Raw genomic sequence first — 19,452 nt, 5'->3', positions numbered from 1 at the left:
GAGTCGCATCCGAGTGGGCGCGCACTCCCGCTTCATCAAGCCTCGCCGTCCGCGCACCCCCTGCTTGTCTCCACTGCCATAGGCCTTAATTTGAACTTACATCTTACGCTGTATCGTGGGCGTGCTTTCTTCTTCCTAACGTCCTGTTCGCGATCAACTTGTACATTTTGAGCCAGAGAATGCTTCTGGTCCATCGTCCTATAGCGCCGCTATGTCCACCGAAGTGTCGCAGTCACTGGCCGCCGCAATGGCTAGACCTCAGATCGGTATCGACCGACTTCCCGCCCGCCGCGTTTCGAACGAGCCCCGAGAGGCCATGAACTGCAAGAGTTGTCGAAAGCGAAAGGTAGCGTTTCTACACTCATCTCCCACTTGGTGTACTAACCCAAGCTTCAAGATCAAGTGCAATCGCACAAGGCCGACTTGTGAAGCCTGTCAGGTGTTCAACTGTCCGTGTATATATGGTACGCTCCACTCTCAAACGCCCCTAGACGCATGCAAACATGAGCTGACGGCCCGCTACAGACGCTGTTCCCAAAAAACGAGGACCAAAGACAGACGTCCTCGAGGCCCTTCTGAAGCGTGTTGACGGCCTGGAAAAGCGCCTGGTTTCCGAAGGAAAGAGCGATGACCCAACCGAAACCGACCCCACCTCCCAGGACAACAACACTGCCGTCGACACCAAACCAAAAGATCTCGCATCGTCGCAATCTCCACACGAATCATCGCCCCGTCGCTCAAGTGCCACCAACCATGCGAATCAGTTGATGTCGCCCATTGAGCCAAGGTACTTACTCACAGCATACCGTCTTGGCCCGGCGCATTGCTAATAGTGTCTAGTATACAACCGCCTACCCTAGCTCCCGACCTGCTTCTAGACACCTATTTCGCCAGAATTCATGGAAAGCCCTACTATATCCTGGACGAGTCGACCACGAGACAGCGACTACAGGCCAATCAGCTTCCCGGTCACTTAGCCTATGCTGTTTACGCCGTGAGTGCTAGGTACGATTCGCCCACCCCTGAGTATTCCTGAACACAATTAATATATGTACCCCAGATATGCACCCCACTTCGGAGGATACAGCTCTGCAGTGCGCATCGGACAAGAGTATGCCCGTCGTGCTCGGCTGGAACTTGAGATAGATGAGCCCTCTATCGAAACTTTGCAGACACTGATGCTGCTTTCGCAAGCAAGCTTTCAGTTAGGCAAGGGCAAGAAGACGTTTATGTTGCTGAGTACGAATTCGTCGCTATCGCAAGCTAGTACAGAACTGACTTCGTTCTCAAGATTCCGCTATCAGCATGGCGTTTGCGCTCGACCTACATCGCGAACTACCAACCGGCATGAAAGTCACACCTGCCGAACGTGAAGGGCGACGCCGACTATTCTGGTCGTGTTACCTCATGGACCGTTTCGCTGCAACCGGCTCCAAGCGACCTTCGTTGATTGCGGATGAATCAATTGTGCTACGATTGCCGAGCTGGCAGCTGCACCCCGGCGCGATGCTGATAGACGGTGACTACTTTCCAAACGGATGCAATTTGCAGTTCATGGGCGGCACTGGAAAAGGCGGACAAGGAAGTATGGGTATGCTGATTGGCATAGCACGCATCCTGGGTATAACAAATCGCTACCTTGCAGCCGGTGGTGTCAAGGGTGATTCACACTTTCCCTGGCACTCATTATCCAACCTATCCAAAATCCGCCAAGAACTCGACATATGGGCATCGGAGACGCAAGATACCTTTACCTCCATCGAGGCTCTCTTTGGTCAACCCGACAGTACCATACTTGTTCTCAGCAAGTTGATTTACCACCTCATACATTGTCTCATCTATCGGCCTTTTCTCCCTGTAGACTTGGCCGAGCTTTCTGGGACGTCGCAGCACCAACCCTGGCAGATCGAAGCGACCAACCTATGCTTCCTTCATGCAAATGCCATTGCCGAACTGGTTGAAATAGGCAGGGCTTCTTCTATCATAGATTGGCCGGCCTTCGTTGGTTATTGTATATGCACAGCGGGCACGATACATGTGCATGGAGCACACTACCCAGGAAGAGAAGGAGAGGTTTTCTCAGTCAGCGCAGAATTTCTGTCTCGTGAGATGCAGCAACTGTCCGAGCTTCGCTTCATCTGGGCTGGAGCTCAGCATCAGCGAGACACACTGCAAACTATTTACGGATGTCACACAGAGCTTGTCCAATCATTGGCAAGCAACCCCATGCGCTATGCGCCGGTTTTCCAACTTGAAGACTTCTTCGACAGGTACCCTGGCCAGATCTTCGATGGAGCACATGTTACGTTTTTGGATATAGCGGTCGAATCCATTCACGAAGGGTAAGCGGACGGGTCTCAGCGTCCACATACTGTGCTAACAGTTCGATAGCCTTGCGACCTTCAACATCGAACAACGCAATAACATGTACATGACTAGCGGCGTCATTGGGAACGCTCAAGGCTACCAAAAGCATTCCGCGCCCTCACAACAACCACAATACTCTAATGGTCACCCAAACAAGAGACGAAGAGCCACAACTTCATCTTCCAAACCTGCAGCCCATTCTCAGACCATTCCCCCAACACCTACATCAGCCACTCATCCGCTTACTGTACATACTCACAGACCTTCCGATGCCGGTACTTCGGAATCAAACCCGAGCCCGGGAGATACTAGAGCGCATCCTAATGAATCTAGTGTGCCACCCTATACTCCACCGTTACCGAGCAATTCTTTGAATCCACCGAGTGCTAACGGTGGTGGACTTGCTCTTCCTTTCTCGCCAAACTTTTCGTTTTCACCACTGCCGCAATTTGCGAGTCTGGCGCCATCACCAGTTCCGCGGACAGCGAATCTCAACCAAAACCAGGATAACAGCCATCCGATCCACTTCGACCCTATGCTGAGTATGCCGACGCCATACGACCAGCAGCCGACCCCCGGTGCTGGAAGCACATCAGGCGCGTCAGTGCATACAGACCCTGACAGCAAGGATCCTTTCCTCAGCTTGCTCGAGCAACTTGCCGAAAACGAAGTCAGCAGAGGCGGTCCGAGCGAGCTAGACTTCTTCTTGAGTGGACAGAGTACCTGAAATTGCTCATCTTTCTCGCCGAGTTCGAGACGCTGCAGTATGCACTCCCGCAATATCATAACGGAGCACCGGAACGAACGTGCCACGATCATCACATGGATTTAAATTTGGACTTGTCTTCATTTCACAGTACATTTTGTAATAGCTTTGAGAGCTATCATTTAGGGCCCATCATTGACCAGCTTGGTCCGGTCCAGGGGTTTCTCAACTAAAACCAGTGCGGCGTAAAACAGGAGGACTTGGAGCACAGAGAGGCTTGCTTCACAGCCTCGTGTCTACGGTGAACGAATGTCACGGCCGCTATATGTAAACTTGTATAATATTATTGACCGCAAATGAGCCAGCGCTCTCAAGACACCAGTCGGCAGTAGCAATTGCCGCCAGCTCCACACTATTCAGACAATCGTCAAACAAGTTCCACCGCTCTACAGACAAGGTACCGCTACTCTACTTAGACGCCCACACCAAAGCTTTGGGGTCGGCTCCGACGTGGAGGCCCGTATCGAACGCGCTTTGTGTCATGGTGGGGAGCGGCCTCGGTGCCTTTATCAGAAGCTCAGCCGCTAGGGTGCGGAAGCACACCGCTTCGAGTCAATGTGCATAGCGACGGCTTGATGTTCGCGTTGACGCTAAATAGACCCCGGTTCGATGCGCATTAGCGGCATATCTCGCATATGAATAACCCGGGGTCCGGCGGTATCATGGGGGAGACCCCGGGAACTCCAGACGCTGGTACATCAGGGACCTGCCTTGCTTGGGTGAGATGGACATGAATAGTATGAGATTCAAACACACCTCCTTTCTAATTGTCTAGAACATCGATCAACACGGAGCGGTCAGTCCGTAGCATGATTCTGGACACTCGGCGCAGGCACGAGGTGTCAGTGCGATGCAGGTCATCGCTGTATTGGCGCCCCCTCCGCCGCGCTACAGCACAGCAACGATAGAGTCTCCACACTGTGGCTTGCAACGGTGTGTGCGCAAGTGTGGAGGGACACAGTGAGCGAATCCGGGGAGCATTCAATTTTCCTTGACATTAACGCGGAGAATGCGCCTCCGTTGCCCTAAATCGCGTGCTAAAAAAGAAATAACGTTTAGGTGTGGTTCATCGTCGTCACCAACAGCGATCTTCTGGAAGCCACAAACGCCAGTCGGCATGGGTATGAAGAAGGGCGTTCACGCCACACAAGGGAGCAGCCAGGGACCAGGTTTTCGGCTGAACTCTAAGTGGTGGGATGGAGATTCTCCGTTTCACAGCATATCGACATCTACTGCAGGGTCCATTAACGAACAACAATAATGATTATGTTGTAACATCAGCAAAACTCGTTCTCGATCACAAGACGGAATTCGTTTTGTGCTTAGAAGGGTGTGCAGGGCATGTCAGTAGCTCAGGTTGCAATAGGTTACATATGTGGGTCCAGCTGGTGCCGGTGGTAATGCACGTTGAAGACTGCATAGCATATCAGATGATAGACTGGCAGCCACCCCGCGAAATACCCCAAGCGAACGCGGGGAGGACCCGTTGGTTCTTTCCTGTCAATGCAGGGCAGGCAGGGCGGCGTGGGCGGTAAATATGACGGGAAATGAGCGTGTGATGAGAATTGGCAGACTTGCATGATAAAAGACAACCAATCAAGCAATAAGGTGACCAGCGGCATGCTCCTTTACTTTGTCCGTTCTATCGCCATTTCCACAAAGTAGATCACGGTCATGAAGTAATGATGTTGAAATACACGCAGCATATTCAACACCCGGTTCCCAGGAACGGCGCATACTAGATCGCGAGAACCTGACCTATATCACACCTCGTTATCATGCTCATCCATCACCACGAGGGATAACGCAAACGATATGATGATCGACTATGATCATCCCTTCTTCCCATTTCTCGGTAAGCGATACGACAATACGTAGTCACAGTCAGTCCATTGCTTTTTACTCGTTTTAACTCATTCTGACACACCTACACATACTCAAAGTCCGGGGTACATGCACGTGTAGACACACGGGTACACGTAAAAAGCATCGAAGGTATATGAATTGGAATCTCATATGTACCACGTACACGCAATACCAAGAGCGACCTCGGGAGAGACGAGACCCTAAACCAAACTCAACCATACCCTGCAATGCCCTGCATGTACATTGCAACATGCATCGGTCAGATAAGCCGTCGCGAAGCCACCGGCTACAGCAACCAAGAAGACGCGCAATAGAGCCCTTTTGCTATGTTTTTCTAGCTAAAACCCCAAAACTAACAGATGTCGTATCATATATGCATTAGTTTGACAATGACGGTTAGACCCTTCCCATGCTAGTAGGGCAGGTACGTACCAATATCTTGTGCCTTGAGTATGGGTATTGTTCGGAATGGTGGGGGAATAAGCTCTACTCCAAGACCTTGCAGCTGCAGGGTTACTGTCGGAAGGGTCATTGAGCCCCGAGGGATGGGAGGGAAATCGACTGGATGTATCGCAACATTTGAGAGAACATGTTGCGCTGTAATTGTGTGGCAAAGTGGTTGAGCATAAGCTTTGCACACGAAGAAGATGTTTGGAAGCATAAGTATCAGTATGGGTATGCACAGCCATGAACAACGATTACTACCATTTCTCTGATCTTTGCCAATATAGTCTATCTCTCCTAATCTATACACTGTCACAAGTGAGACAAGTGCACGAGATGCCAATTGACCTAAGTCATGGTGACGAGTTCCTCGGCCGACACGGGGTGGATAGCCTGTGAAAAGAAGCACATGTTAGCATCCATGTCATCAAACGCCTAACGCAGAATGCCGTTCCTTTCCCCCGCAAACGTGGCTGATGCTGCAGTCGATAACCGAAGCACTGCCGCATATGCATCCAGGGACGCACGACAAAACGGGGTAGGAAGATTGGGGGAGTACTTACCACACAGTTGTCGAAGTCCTTCTTGGTGGCACCCATCTTGATTGCCACACCGAATCCTTGCAGAATCTCGCTGCTTCCTTGGCCTAGGATGTGCAGACCGACGACCTTTTCATTCTCACCTGCGCAGATGATCTTGTATGCTGTCGGTTGCTTCTCTTCAGGGTCCATCATAGCGAAGTACATGGCCTTGAACTCAGTCTTATAGATCTTGATCTTGTCGCCGTATTTTTCGCGGGCCTCAGGCTCAGTCAGACCGATAGATCCGATCTCTGGGTGGGCGAAAACAACGGAGGGGATGTTCTCATATTCGAGGTGAGCTTTGGGTTGGTTGTTGAATAGACGGTCTGAGAGGCGTCGGCCAGCAGCGATGGCAACTGGGGTAAGTTCGAAGCCACGGTCACAGACGTCACCGATAGCGTAGATGTTGGGGATGGAAGTGTTTTGGTACTCATCGGTCACGATATGGTTCTTATCGTTGAGCTTGATGCCAAAGTCCTTGATCTTGAGATCCTCGATTTCGGGGTCGCGGCCAGTCGCGAACAGCACCTCTTCGACCTCGACAGTGGATTCATTCTTTGTCTCGTTGTTCTGGTAGGTCACACGCTTCATGCCGTTGCCGATATCCTCTACCTTGGTAATCTGGGTACCCTTGTATAGGTTGATGCCTTGACGTTCGTACTCCTGGGTTACAGTGTCTTGAATCATGGGATCAAACGTTCGGAGGAGCTTGTCGCCGCGGATGAAGAAGTGTGTTTTGGAGCCGAGTGCGTGAAGCATGCCAGTCATCTCAACACCAATGTACCCTGCGCCGCTAGTTGCGATGCTCTTGGGTTGCTTCTCGAGGTCGAAGAATCCATCGCTGCTAATGCAGAGTTCCTTTCCAGGAATGTCGGGTAGCTTCGGTCTTCCACCGGTTGCGATGAGTATGTGCTTTGCTTTGATGCGCTGCGAGCCTCCGTCATGGAGCGCAACCTCAACCTCGTCCTTCGCGACGAACTTGGCCCGACCTCTCAGATGCTCAATCTCGTCCTTGTTCAAGTTGTTCTCGTAGATGCCATTCAGTCGCTTGACGTAGTCGTCGCGCTTCTTCTTGAAGTAGGGCCAGTCAAAGTCGGGGACCCCACCAACCTTGAAGCCGTATGCCTTTGCGTCTTTGAAGGTCTCGGCAATCGCAGCCGCGTTCCAGGTGACTTTCTTCGGCACGCAGCCGACGTTCACACAAGTACCGCCGTATCTTGACGATTCGATTGCGATGACTTTTGCACCGTGTTTGGCAGCTCGTCGGCCGGAGGCAATACCTCCACTGCCAATTCCGATTACTAAGTAATCGCATTCCTTGGTCTGCGACGACATCCTGATGCCTGATGTAGAGAAATGAGATGCGAGGTTTGACAAACGTGCGGATGCCACTGCGGTTTGTGAAAGGCGGAAGTGCGGTCGGAGCAGTGAGGTTTGTCCTGGAGATGGAGGGGTAATGGTACGAAGACTCGTCGATAGAGCTCGCAGTCTAAAGGTCGCTGTTCTTTGCATTAAAGATGCAGCGGGACAACGGCAGATACTTATAGAATACGTCAGAGCACCTAGCTTCCAAATCTACTACTGCAGTCAGAGACTGGATTGGACGATTTGGTAATCCAATGGTGCAGGTGCAGTATGCAGTAAAGCTGCTTGCTGTACAGGCCAGATGTTCCAGAATAGAAGCGATGGAAGGTCAAACAGGGCCCTGCAATTGTCACGCAATGCCTTCTAGATGGCCGATGTATGCCGCTTGGTAATATGGGAAATAAGATTTTGCGATTAGGGAAGCAGCCGGCGATGACGCGACCTCGGTTTGCGGACATGTCGGAGGTGCTTTCGCGCTAACCGCTTGTGATAGCTACTTGGTCGATTACCTCATGGCTTCTAGACCTCCCCCCAGGCGCCCACTTGCGACACAGGACTCGACTAGGCAAGCAACTGTATGTCAGTCAAGTGAATTGAGCCTGCCTTAACGGATGCTGGTTGGGAAACATGCCAGCACATGATAGCAGTTCAAACTTTCCCGGATCCTGAATCCTGAAGCAAACACGGCAATCACCGAAGATATCACACCATCCCCACCACCGACATTGACACTCCTGACTTTAGCTACTTTCATCATGGGCGGCAGACTTTCTATGCCCAAGGCTGCCGATGGCATGAGCGAGACGTCCAAGCCAACTTCGGCAAATGCAGCAGCGCGCCTTACGAGGGGTCGTGGTATTATCAATGGCCGGGTACGAAATGTGTTTCCGAGCTTGTCAGTGTTGACATCAGCTAATGCTTCCCAGACCATAATGGCACCCCTTGCAGCCCTCACTATGGCTGGTCTTCTCTTCGTATACGCCCGAACATCGATACGAGCAGCGAAATTGAACGCCAAAAGACACCGAGAAGCAGATGGCGGGCAGATTAGCTGGCACAAGGAGAGTATGAGGCGTCACGGTCAGATAGAGAGGCTAGACGATGATAAAGGAACCTTCAGCGAAGCCCTCATGGGAGACATTCGCAAGAAGAAACAGCGAAAGGTCGACGAGAACCAAAAGGTGCCAGTTGAAAGGTCCGACAACGATGCCGAACTGAGGAAGATTATGGGAAAGAAAGACTGAGATCTGAAAGTGTGGCAAGGCTGTAGGTGATGGCAATGCCAAAGCAGTTCGCTGTATGATTGAAGGAAGGTACAAAAGTTACTCAGCGAGAGATAATTTTATCATGCGAAATTCACAAATCTATGAACAAGGCCGCTTCCTCGGAGCCGTGCCTAGTATGTGGACTGGATCGGAAGATTGTTACCACAAAGACGATGCTTGTTTGGATCTACTATGGCTGTGAAGCTGGAAAAGCATGTACCATGGTCCGCGGCCGGTAGCCTCGTGTCACACGCACTCTGCGCCAGCTTGAACTTGACTGTAGTTTGTTCGACCTCGGATAGTGAAGGCGGAGCTGTAGCGACAGAGAAGGCCATAGTAACACAGCATGTCGTCGTATACATGATGCATGACGGAACAGGTCTAATCAGGTGCCGTAACTGCCATATAGATGTTCTGTGATTTGCCGGAGCAACAGACATGGATGGTGTTAAGCTTCACATGTGAGCAAACCCCGCATCCAGCTGTGGTAGCTTCCCAGGGTGCGCCATACCACGAGCTGTGGGCGAGTGGCGGGAAGCACGATTCGAGAGCAAAGTCATGTGTTGGTATGTGAAGACGCTGATCGATTCGCATGTGTTGGATGCGGGATATTGAGGCACGTTGAGCCAGATTCAAGTGCAGCTCGTTGCGTCGATCGCCCCCCCTGCAGCCAATGGCTTCATTCTTCCGTGGCCGTTAGACTGTTTCGGGGGTGCGAGTTGCACAAAGCGTGAGCTTAACCCCACCATTCCACCACGACGCTCCGCATCCATACACATTCGCCAACATCAGCCATTGTCGCCCGAGCTGCTCTCGACCACAAACCTCGACGCTTGACGCCAATCGCGCACACCCGTTGCATCCATCGAGCCGGACATCGCCGCGGCCTTCATGGAGCTTGCCTGGCTGCTGGCCCGATCGCGATTGCCGTAGGAAGACTGCAGCGTCTTCCACAGCTAGCGATAGCCAGTATGCCTAAGCAGGAGGAGGGGAGGCCAAATGTACAACAGGAGATTCCAAATAGACCCAGAAATCTGACCGAGGTTTCAAGAGCCGTCCTGCGTAGTGAGCAGGCAAAGCGATGGACCAAGAAGTACCGCACCGAGGTCGCTGCAAGCTCCAGCAGTCTGCTATCTACATTTGCCGCAGTACGTGGGCCTGTATACAGTCCAACATCACCGACCTCGTGATTGCTGATAGCTTCCAGTATCCTCTGGACTCAGTCAAGACCCGACTACAAGCGTACGCCAGACACCCAACATCGCCTACACCACGGCTAACATCGCATAGCTACAAGTTCAACTCCTTTGCCGACTGCGTTCGCCACACCTACAAGACTGAGGGCTTTCACGGCTTCTACCGTGGTAAGCTTCGCCCTTCACAGCTGCGCATCCATCACATGCTAATGTACGCGTCATAGGTGTCTGGTCTCCTCTCGCAAGCATAACCCTCGTCCGTACCGTGTCGTTCTCCATCTACCAACGATCCAAGTACGCGCTCGATAATTGGATTTACCAGACCACCGGAACTTCACCGCTCGTTATTGCGAACACCCGAGATGCATGGCCCACGTTTTCAACCATTGCATGCTTTGGCCTGGCAGGCGTCAATGCCGGCGCTGCTATCACAGTCATCGCATGTACGAGATGGCTGTTGCTTTTCACATGGGTATCTGGCTAATCTCGTCCAGGTCCTTTCGAACTGACGAAACTGAGCGCTCAAATCTCCGTACTAATGGCTGAGCGCAACGACGGCGGCGGCAAGAACGAAGCAGTACGTAAAAGCTACCAGAATTTGGGAACCTGGAAGACGGCGCAAAATCTGGTTAAACATCGGGGTTGGACAGGGCTATACTCCGGATTCCACTTGCATCTACGTAAGCGAACCGCAACAATACAGAAGCCATGCAAGTGCTGATGAAATATAGTTCGAGATTCCATCGGCACCGGCATCTACTTTGTAACATACGAAAGTGTGAAACAGGTCTTGGCGAATGCGCGCGGCACCTCACCAACACATCCACTGGCTGTAGTAGTAGCTGGCGGACTCTGTGGACTCGTCAGCTGGGCATGCGTATGATTCTAAACCCTAACGGTCATTCTCGACGTACTGACAACCCTGGTAGATTTTTCCAATAGATACAGCGAAGAGTATCTACCAGCGAAACTGTCTCGTGGGGGGAAAAGACAAGGCAACGCGTCCGAAGATCCATTTCTTTAGTCGTCGGATGTATCGAGGTGAACATACCTGTCCACACTCTCTGGGATTCAATACTAACTTGACTCAGGCCTTGGTGTTTCCATGTCTCGCTCCTGCATAGTCAACGCGATTTTCTTTACTGCATTCGAGTTCACCAAGAAGCGCATCAACGGCATGTCTTACGACGAGGAGCTTCTTCGCGCGAATGACTTGTGATCGAGTCGACATTCACGTGCTTTGTATCTCTGTATCTGCATAGGGGCATGGAGTAGGCGCATATTTTGCTTATATCGGAGCGGATATGTAAACTATCCTGGATCCGAGTATGTCACAATGAGCACAGCAATCATCAAGGCACGCATGTGCAGCATCCGGTCTTGATATCAGTCTCTATTTTCATCGCCGGCTTACTGTATAGGCGTGACATCCAACGTTCTCCAGAGTGGAGATGCCTTCCCCTGTCTCTTGCCCCGAATGGTGTCTAGGGTGCTCTGAAAAAGCTTACCCTTCTTTGTTACTGAACACCTTAGATCCCATCGCCAATTAACATCATAGCAATATTCTTGCTAGCGTCTCTGAAATCAATATTACCGAAGCAAGCGAATCCAAATGTGCACCTTGTGTCTTTGTAGGCGCGATAGAGGTGACAAATTGACAATGGTGCAGGCTCTAATAAGAGGAAGAGAGCGGGCGATGATGCAAAGACTTGAAGGACATAGCTTCTAAAACACCTGGGCAAGCTCAGGGCTTAGAGTGTAGATGGATGAACAAGCAGAAAGACAAACACAGCGACCCTACTTGTAGTTAGCTTCTTTTGCTTTCGCCATAAGACACGGAAGCTGTTCGGTTGATTTTTTGCAAATACAAGTATCGCAGCTTCTATCTTTGTCTTTAGATATCTACCACAACAATACACTATCTTCTCTGCTCAACACAGGAAGTAAGAGCTAGCAGGATATTCATACCACTATCTACCCAGCCTCGCTTTTTCCCTTCAAATCTAGCTCGAGAACGAATAACCACTAGCCTTCGACTCCCACTAGGTCTCTCATTCGCGTACCTTCAACGATCACTATCTCGCCCTACTGCCAGTGGAGTCAATATGACCAGCCGAGTATATTCCGGGACGTGCACTAGAGCAGAACTATAGGTCTCCATACTAAGCTGCTGTGCTATTGCTGATCAGCATAGCCATATCCTACGCAGGAGCTGATATCAGTCTCAAACACTAAGGGGATTAGGGCCTTCACTGTCCTCTGTCTCTTGCTCACCATGCATACCCTCGATTTCGCTTGTATCTCTCTAAACAAGAGTGTTCGTGCTGTTCAGCTAGGCGACATATCCATTGTCGATATGCAAGTCTTCACGAATTGGCTTCAGATGAAGTACTCCTAGCACCCGGACACTAGCGTCCATCATTGGTCCGAATCTTTTAATGACCCCTGACTTTTCGATCGAGAGGAGACGAGCCTGTGCGCTAAAGAAGTGAAAACTTCAACATTCTTCGTCTTCGTTAAGACGCCACTCATCGAATGCTCTCGGGCCACAATAGATAGCGCAAAGACATGTGCACTGACACCTTTTTTTGTCCATTTCTAGCGTTAGAAGAGCGTACAAGCACACTAGAGAAAGCAATATGCCGCGAAAAGTACTCGTCGATAGGTGGTGCAAGTTCGAAGACATACATAAGGCGCAGGATCGAACGCTACTGAATGTACTATCTTCAAGTCTTTCTGATGGGTGCTTAGATCAACATGAAGCGCAGGGTGGTGATGGGTATGGCAACATCGAAGTCTGGGATGGGCATGAGAAACAAGGTTGCATCATTCGAGTTTCTGAGGCAGATAGCGACGGTTACAACCAATTGAAAAGGTGAGTCATGGCAAAGGCTAGCGGACATAAAGAACTGGAAGGACGGCGATGTGTACACGCTAGTGCGATGCTGGGCCCTGCACTATAAGACATTGAGGACAGTAAGCAAAGGTGTTTAGGGTAACCCTAGGCTTACATCTCGGAATCGTAAAACGTTAGTGGGTGATCTGGACGACAGAATTGTGTCGACGTATCACATGCACCATATTTCTGGTCCAAGGCCATGCACCAATGGATCATCGTTCTCGAAATGTTGTCGCAGCCGAAGTAATTCTGTTCCGCGACATCACATCATGTGTCCGTTCTTTGCACTTTTCGAAGTATTCATTGACCTGCCGACCTAACATATCTCATGACGCCGTCTTTGTTCTTCCGGGAGGGCCCGTATGCAAGTCGTGTCACCGAATAGTCGTGACTGTCCCACCCCAGCAATGGGAATATGCCCGCTGATGAATCCGTTTTGCAACCCCGAGAAAGGCAAATGTCGAAGAAAGGAAGGGAAACGAGACGCTTAGTCGAAGAGACCGAAGCCCATGTCCTCGTCCGACTCCTCCTTCTCTGTTGTGTGTTAGTCTCGGTTCCTTGCACAAAAAGCGTGTGATAAACATACCCTCCTCCTTCTTCTCCTCAGCAGCTGGTGCGGCATCAGCAGCACCGCCAGCGGCAGGAGCAGCGCCTCCGGCAGCGGGGGCAGCACCGCCGCCTGAGCCGACGTTCAGTAGCAGGTCCTTGACATCCTTGCCCTCAAGAGCCTATTCACATATCAATTTCGTGTTCGGAATTCTAGCGTGTTCGTGTGTGCGCACCTTGGCGAACAGGGTCGTCCAGATGGGCTCGACCTCCTCGATCTTTGCGGCCTTGATGAGGGATTGTAGCTTGTCGGCCTGTTCAAATTAGCCAATGTGTCCGCGGTTGCGAATGGCACCTCGGGAGTCGTACAGTGATGTCGACACCGTCATCAGCGAGGATGAGAGCGGCGTAAGAGGTGGCGAGCTCGGAGGTAGACATTGCGACGGTTGTGATCGTGATACTGTCGGGAGTCGAGATGTTGAGAGTTTCGGCGCTGGTGAATTGAATTGATGGTGTGGAAGGCGCTAACCGTGGCTTTCGCTTAGCGATGTCTAGCTGGTTTGGGAGCTAGCGCATTCTTGCGGTTGCCCCTCGGTGACGTCCGAGCACTTTCCCCGCTATCAAGCTGCGTCTTGGCTTCCCGACCGGCCACTTCCAAGTTTCGCATATCGCAGAGTTGCAGCTTTCACCACCGTTCGGATTAGCCTCAACCCCACCAAAAGATCTCCCCATTTGTTGCCGATCCGCGTCTGCAGCACACGATGACCGACTCCCCACTCCCGCGGATCCCGCTGGATCCGAAAGAGCAGCCCATCCTCGACAAGCTGCAGTCTATACGGACGGAGCTTGAACTATTGAAGCGTGATCGGTCAACTTATGTCAAGAGCCAAGATGTCTTGAAATTGTACGACCAAGTCATCGAGCAGGTTATGATCCTCAATGAGATACGCGAAACCAAGCGTCTGGAGCAGAACAAAGGTATGTCACGTTGCCACCTGCCCGATGGAGGTTGCTGTTACTGACATGGTTACATAGTTGATTACATGCTCGACGACTGCTTTCAGCTCATTTCACTTGCCTATCTGACCGTCGGAAAAAACCATGAGCCACCGGCAGTGTTAGTTTTCAATCATATTATGTATTACTACGATTCAGCTGACACTGTTGTTAAGATACTCCTACATCTCAACGATCAAGGTATATATGCATGCCGGAGCTTTATGTACGTTCCTGACATCAAACAGCGCTTACTAGATCACCTCAAAGAAGCAACCTTCTATTCGCAAAAGGACCTGGAAGCACTCGACAAGAACCTACAAGATTGCCGACGATATGTTGAGAGAGGTCGAGAAGAATACAGCCCTCATCTACTGACCCTGCTTGACGCCCGCATCAAAGTTTGCGAAGAGACTCTAGCAGAACTGAAGCTCAACTTGTCTGAGCTCACACCCGAGCTGACACCGAAATGGGAGAAGCTGGTTTCAATACTAAGATCACTCTGCGGCTGTAACGCAAGATCCAAGGTCAGTAGAGTCATGGCGATTTCATAACGCATGCTAACTAGGAACCTAGTTCCCACATGATGAAGTTGAGGAGTACTCAGAGGAGCTTAACAAACTTGACGAGGAATTAAAAGAGTACGGCATTCGTGCATATGAGACAGAAGGAACTACTGAGGAGAAGCTGGCCGAAATGGTCGACAAAATGCAACTCGCCACCGAACACCCTGAGCCGGCGCCAGACGCCAAGACACTTATTGGCACCCTGCTACGGCGCAATCTGCTATGGGTCACGTTGATCAAGCAAAAGTTGGTTCCATTCATGATCCCTACGAGTCCAGCTAACGTACGGACAGGCAAGGACGTATTGCGCCCGCTTTCAAGGATACCTACGATAAACTTCTCTCAATACGAAACAAGCTCGAAAAGCTTACCCTAACTCAGGCATGGTCTCTTCGTGAGACGGATCTTTGGGATTTTCAGCGACAGCTTGATCGTATAGACGAAGCCCGAGTTGATGGTAACTTTGTCGATGCGCTTGGACGGCCATCGGAGATTTACGAGCAGAGAGTATGCTTCTGTAGATTCAAATGTGAAGACCCACTAACAAGCTACAGACATTGTTGTACCTTCTCCGAAAGAGCTACGCTCTCATTTACCAACTGCTCTTGACATCCGAGCCTGTATCTGAGGCTCTACTGCCGATTTACAATCAACTAACTACACTCCGAAAATGTCTGCTTGAAGTCAAAAAGTTGGGAGGTGTATCTTCACCAAGGGAGCTGTACCCCTACAGTATGAAAGTTCGTGCACCACGTCATCGAAACACTGTCACGTCTGCTGACTCGAATATAGTTGAATTCCATTGACAACATGCGAGTAGACGGCAAGTTCATGGTGGGCGACGAGATACCTGATGGCCAAGGTCGAGTGACGCAGCTTCTGGAGGAATGCTTCGAGCTCGCATACGACCTGAGAAACGACGCCGAAGACAACAACAGCTCTGCTGAGGTTACACCGTCGACAGAAAAGCCTGAGCCTCTCAGCACATGATATGTCCTCATCCTTCTATCGGCACTGTACATGTTGGCGTAAATGATTAACCTCGCACTCAGTACCCGCATCTCCCCCAAATTTCTGTCTCATTCCGGTAGGCGTCTTGTATTGCAGTAAACGATTCTGCGACCTCTGTACTTTCTGTACCTCCAAAGATTACTTAATAAGGCTCAATCATTCGAAGCTGTTCAATTTCGTCTTCCGGTGGCGTTGGGGGTGTAGCATCTGCGTCTTTGAAGGTCAGATGACTTCCGTATGATATGCCTGCATTTGTTAGCGCAACCGTCTATCAATTTCAGCTCTTTCACTTACACAGCTCTTCGCCTGCGGGAATATCTCTCAATGCTCGGTATGTAATAATTTGGCGTTGAGCATCACGCATCCATCCCACGTTTTGTTCTTGGGTAGAGTGGTTGAACATGCTTCCCAATCCGAATATGACGGCCTGGGCGACTTTGCTATTGCCATTGTTGTCTACGATTGGCCAATTGCTGGGATGAGTTAGGTTTCTCATACTTGCAATATCTCTAATCCCATTTCCAATAGATGCATCGATTAGTCATGTCGATGCTATTAAGACGCGACTAGTGCAACTGTCTGAAGTAATGAGCAGAAAGGCTGGGGGAAACTGAGTGTATGTATGTCTGTGAGAAAAAACATTGCCTGCTATGGGAGATTACATACTAGGTGTAATGATAAAGCGAGGTGTTTTCTATGTGCGTTTTGTTTTCTTCTATTCCTAAAATCAATACTGGGCATATGTCTATGATCGTCCGCGCTGGTATGTCTTTGGTAGCGAACACACCACGCCCTGTATACAATGTCAGTTGTTTACAACAAACGCGATGTCTGAGAGAACGGACCTTTTGGTGTATCAACCTTGATAGCGATGTCTGGACATCGTTGAAGCGGGATATCGTCTGATGATGCCTTGACACCCATAACAATTAGAAAAATCCTGGTACGTTGCAAAGTGATGGGATTGGATTCAAGTGTATAAACAAGTAAACATCTCAACACAGTTCGATTCCTACATCACTTCTGGTAATCGAATCACAAAATTTTGTAAACGCGCTAATTCCGCGGTCCGAAGGCTTGGACCCAGGTGCGGTTTACGCCCCACTCAAGCTTCCGCTCACGCTGGCCGCTTTCGTCACAAGTCCTTGCGACACGACGGTTGTCAATATGGCTCAGCAACGAGGGCAGGCGATGGGAGACACTCTCAAGACTGCGCACTCTGTCAGTCTGAAGGTTCTGCGGTATGTTGTCGATTTTCCAGCACAGCCTGGGCACACCGGCCCATGACGAAACCGATGCTTGCATCATCTTACATGGAGGTTGATAGCGGCTCGTCTACCTCATCGTTTACTACGACTGCCAGTCAAATACACAGCTGGCAAACTAACGATATTGATAGATTGTCTCGACCATCCCTTGCGGTGCAGCACCCTCTCCCGAACTCTAGAGATCTAGGCATATCTCCCAAAGCCTCACTCGCCTATCCCACGCTGGATGACGCAAACGATCAATTTGTCCTGAGTCCTGTGCTAAATCTCCCTGAAGCATTCGGGAGCGCCTATGTTGGCGAGACCTTCTCCTGTACACTATGCGCGAACAACGAGCTCGATCCAGCCGACAACACAAAAGCGATTAGTGGCGTGCGGATACAGGGTGATATGCAGACGCCCTCGAACCCTACAGGCTCACCATTGGATCTGTCTGGCTTGCAAGGAGAGGTGGAAAACGCGTCTCCAGGACCAGCCGAATCACTACAACGTATCCTAAGATTTGAACTTAAGGAAGAGGGCAATCATGTCCTGGCAGTCACTGTCACATATACGGAGACGGCCTTAGGAGAAGGGAGGGCAGCGTCAGGAAGAGTTCGGACGTTCCGCAAACTGTATCAGTTCGTGGCCCAACAGTTGCTGAGCGTTCGCACAAAAGCCGGAGAGATGGGCCCAAAGAACGGATGTTCACGATACCTTCTAGAAGCACAATTGGAGAACATGGGAGAAGCTGCTGTGTGTCTAGAGGTACGTCAGCGATTTCAAAATATCACGATTCATGTTCCGGTACTATTCATTTATTCCAAACAACGAGTCAGGCCGTGTGGCTTTGACTTGAGGATTTCGGCTCCATCACTAGCTCGATCGCAGAGTCCGATCCGGTAGTGGTGTAGATCCGGCGCTATTTCGCTGCTTCAGAAAGCCTACCACAACAACCATAGCCCTAGTAGGCATCAAACCACCACTGACTCCCGATAGGCAGTCAATGTAAACCCGAAACCACCTCTCAGATCGACACAACTTAATTGGGATATGCAACCTTCAGGTCCCAGTGCGCCGATACTGAGCCCACGGGACGTGGTGCAGGTAGCTTTTCTTCTTGATCACCAGCCTAGCGATAACGACGAAGACATGACAGACTCCATTACGGAAGACAACAAGAGAGTGTTAGGCCAGCTTGCTATTCAATGGCGAAGTGCATTGGGCGACAGAGGCTCTCTCAGTACTGGATGGCTTACGGCTCGACGCTGAGGGAGTCTACAATAAAGTTTGCATGGCCCTGTCTAACGTCGCTAGGGATTGTATATCTCCGACCGAAGGTTCTGGCGCCGGTACCTGCAGTTCCAAGCGCTTGGTCTGGCAGTATCGAACTAGCCTTGCACTTGCTGAAGCCACCTGGACATTCGGAACCTGCTCCGTGCGTGATGTCAACATGAGTCAAGTGGTCCAAACAACATCGCCGAATAGTGAAAAGTAAACTTTGGACTATATTTATATGCGTACCACAGCATGTTTGTCTGCCACCGGCTATATACATGTCCGTGACAGAGGTGTGGGGATTTGCGAGGAATCTGTTGGTAGTTTGTAATAACGATCCACCTCTAGAGTGATTTTCCACAGTACATGGGTATTTCGAATAAGACAGCCGGAATGCGGAGGAGGATCTCTTGAATGATCGCCAGGCGAAGCGGATGGAAAAGCAAGGGCAGCGTCGATGATCAAGCCATCGATTTCGTCAGAACCACGGGAACAATTCTCCTAGGAAAGCAATTATAGACTTGCAGCATTGACCTCCAATGCAACAAGCAGATGGAGCGATAAAGCGATCATCTCTGATGAAGTCCGACAAGGCCGATGGGGAATCAACATGAGAATTTGGTGAAGCACGGCAGAGAGGGCAGGGTACCCCAGACGCTGTCACTAATCCTGGTACGACGAGTCGACAGACACGGGAACTGGACATGACAATCTCACGAACTGCTCGAGGGTCGGGCGATCGCAGAGGTGTCATCTTATCTCGGTCAAATGTGGGCTTTTGATATGTTTGATCATCACGCCACCAAGTATGCATTCAATTGTGAGATACGAAAGTTGGGAGAGCACTGACTGACTTGTTCGAGGTGGCTGCAGCTGTCAGATTAAACGCGCTCGCACAAGCAGTGACGGTTGAGGACTTTGTGTCGGAATCGGCTATCCACAGCGGGATCGACATGTGCATATCCTACCTATGTCTCTGGCTAGACGGATGCGCAGCTCGAGCACGGTAGTTAAGTCATATGCGGCACCATGTCCCGTAGGAAGACATGCACCGTTTTG

The 19,452-nt window shown here is 50.6% G+C and overlaps 8 protein-coding genes across 8 annotated transcripts; 5 read left to right on the top strand and 3 right to left on the bottom strand.

Moving 5' to 3' along the window:
- Positions 1–211: 211 nt before the first annotated feature.
- On the top strand, positions 212–3,094 carry GT037_003570 (pentafunctional arom polypeptide; the record flags this gene model as incomplete). The annotated part of the gene is made up of 7 exons (XM_038928617.1): positions 212–346; positions 398–464; positions 526–787; positions 841–1,005; positions 1,061–1,239; positions 1,292–2,342; positions 2,392–3,094. 7 exons carry the CDS (start codon positions 212–214, stop codon positions 3,092–3,094), a joined length of 2,562 nt encoding a protein of 853 aa, XP_038788324.1.
- A 2,697-nt stretch (positions 3,095–5,791) lies between these two features.
- On the bottom strand, positions 5,792–7,359 carry GT037_003569 (uncharacterized protein; the record flags this gene model as incomplete). The annotated part of the gene is made up of 2 exons (XM_038928616.1): positions 5,792–5,836; positions 6,007–7,359. 2 exons carry the CDS (start codon positions 7,357–7,359, stop codon positions 5,792–5,794), a joined length of 1,398 nt encoding a protein of 465 aa, XP_038788323.1.
- A 785-nt stretch (positions 7,360–8,144) lies between these two features.
- GT037_003568 (uncharacterized protein) lies at positions 8,145–8,633 on the top strand (the record flags this gene model as incomplete). The annotated part of the gene is made up of 2 exons (XM_038928615.1): positions 8,145–8,261; positions 8,316–8,633. 2 exons carry the CDS (start codon positions 8,145–8,147, stop codon positions 8,631–8,633), a joined length of 435 nt encoding a protein of 144 aa, XP_038788322.1.
- A 992-nt stretch (positions 8,634–9,625) lies between these two features.
- Positions 9,626–11,069, top strand: GT037_003567 (mitochondrial carrier; the record flags this gene model as incomplete). The annotated part of the gene is made up of 8 exons (XM_038928614.1): positions 9,626–9,802; positions 9,862–9,896; positions 9,945–10,018; positions 10,075–10,293; positions 10,345–10,530; positions 10,582–10,727; positions 10,780–10,891; positions 10,942–11,069. The coding sequence occupies 8 exons, from the start codon at positions 9,626–9,628 to the stop codon at positions 11,067–11,069; spliced, it is 1,077 nt and encodes a 358-aa protein (XP_038788321.1).
- A 2,167-nt stretch (positions 11,070–13,236) lies between these two features.
- GT037_003566 (rla1 altal) lies at positions 13,237–13,733 on the bottom strand (the record flags this gene model as incomplete). Its single annotated transcript, XM_038928613.1, has 4 exons — positions 13,237–13,283; positions 13,336–13,477; positions 13,532–13,609; positions 13,665–13,733. The coding sequence occupies 4 exons, from the start codon at positions 13,731–13,733 to the stop codon at positions 13,237–13,239; spliced, it is 336 nt and encodes a 111-aa protein (XP_038788320.1).
- A 323-nt stretch (positions 13,734–14,056) lies between these two features.
- Positions 14,057–15,847, top strand: GT037_003565 (uncharacterized protein; the record flags this gene model as incomplete). The annotated part of the gene is made up of 8 exons (XM_038928612.1): positions 14,057–14,273; positions 14,331–14,412; positions 14,468–14,492; positions 14,540–14,818; positions 14,868–15,103; positions 15,151–15,364; positions 15,412–15,597; positions 15,650–15,847. 8 exons carry the CDS (start codon positions 14,057–14,059, stop codon positions 15,845–15,847), a joined length of 1,437 nt encoding a protein of 478 aa, XP_038788319.1.
- Positions 15,848–16,010: 163 nt separating this feature from the next.
- On the bottom strand, positions 16,011–16,792 carry GT037_003564 (protein methyltransferase; the record flags this gene model as incomplete). The annotated part of the gene is made up of 4 exons (XM_038928611.1): positions 16,011–16,114; positions 16,163–16,341; positions 16,535–16,661; positions 16,714–16,792. The coding sequence occupies 4 exons, from the start codon at positions 16,790–16,792 to the stop codon at positions 16,011–16,013; spliced, it is 489 nt and encodes a 162-aa protein (XP_038788318.1).
- A 243-nt stretch (positions 16,793–17,035) lies between these two features.
- Positions 17,036–18,387, top strand: GT037_003563 (uncharacterized protein; the record flags this gene model as incomplete). Its single annotated transcript, XM_038928610.1, has 3 exons — positions 17,036–17,109; positions 17,268–17,883; positions 18,115–18,387. 3 exons carry the CDS (start codon positions 17,036–17,038, stop codon positions 18,385–18,387), a joined length of 963 nt encoding a protein of 320 aa, XP_038788317.1.
- Between the last annotated feature and the right edge of the window lie 1,065 nt (positions 18,388–19,452).

The sequence above is a fragment of the Alternaria burnsii genome (genome assembly GCF_013036055.1).
Source record: "Alternaria burnsii strain CBS107.38 chromosome Unknown 730, whole genome shotgun sequence".
Classification (NCBI taxonomy): Eukaryota; Fungi; Ascomycota; class Dothideomycetes; order Pleosporales; family Pleosporaceae; genus Alternaria; species Alternaria burnsii.
Note: the sequence above shows the minus strand (reverse complement) of the source record. Positions and strands in the feature narration are given on the sequence as shown.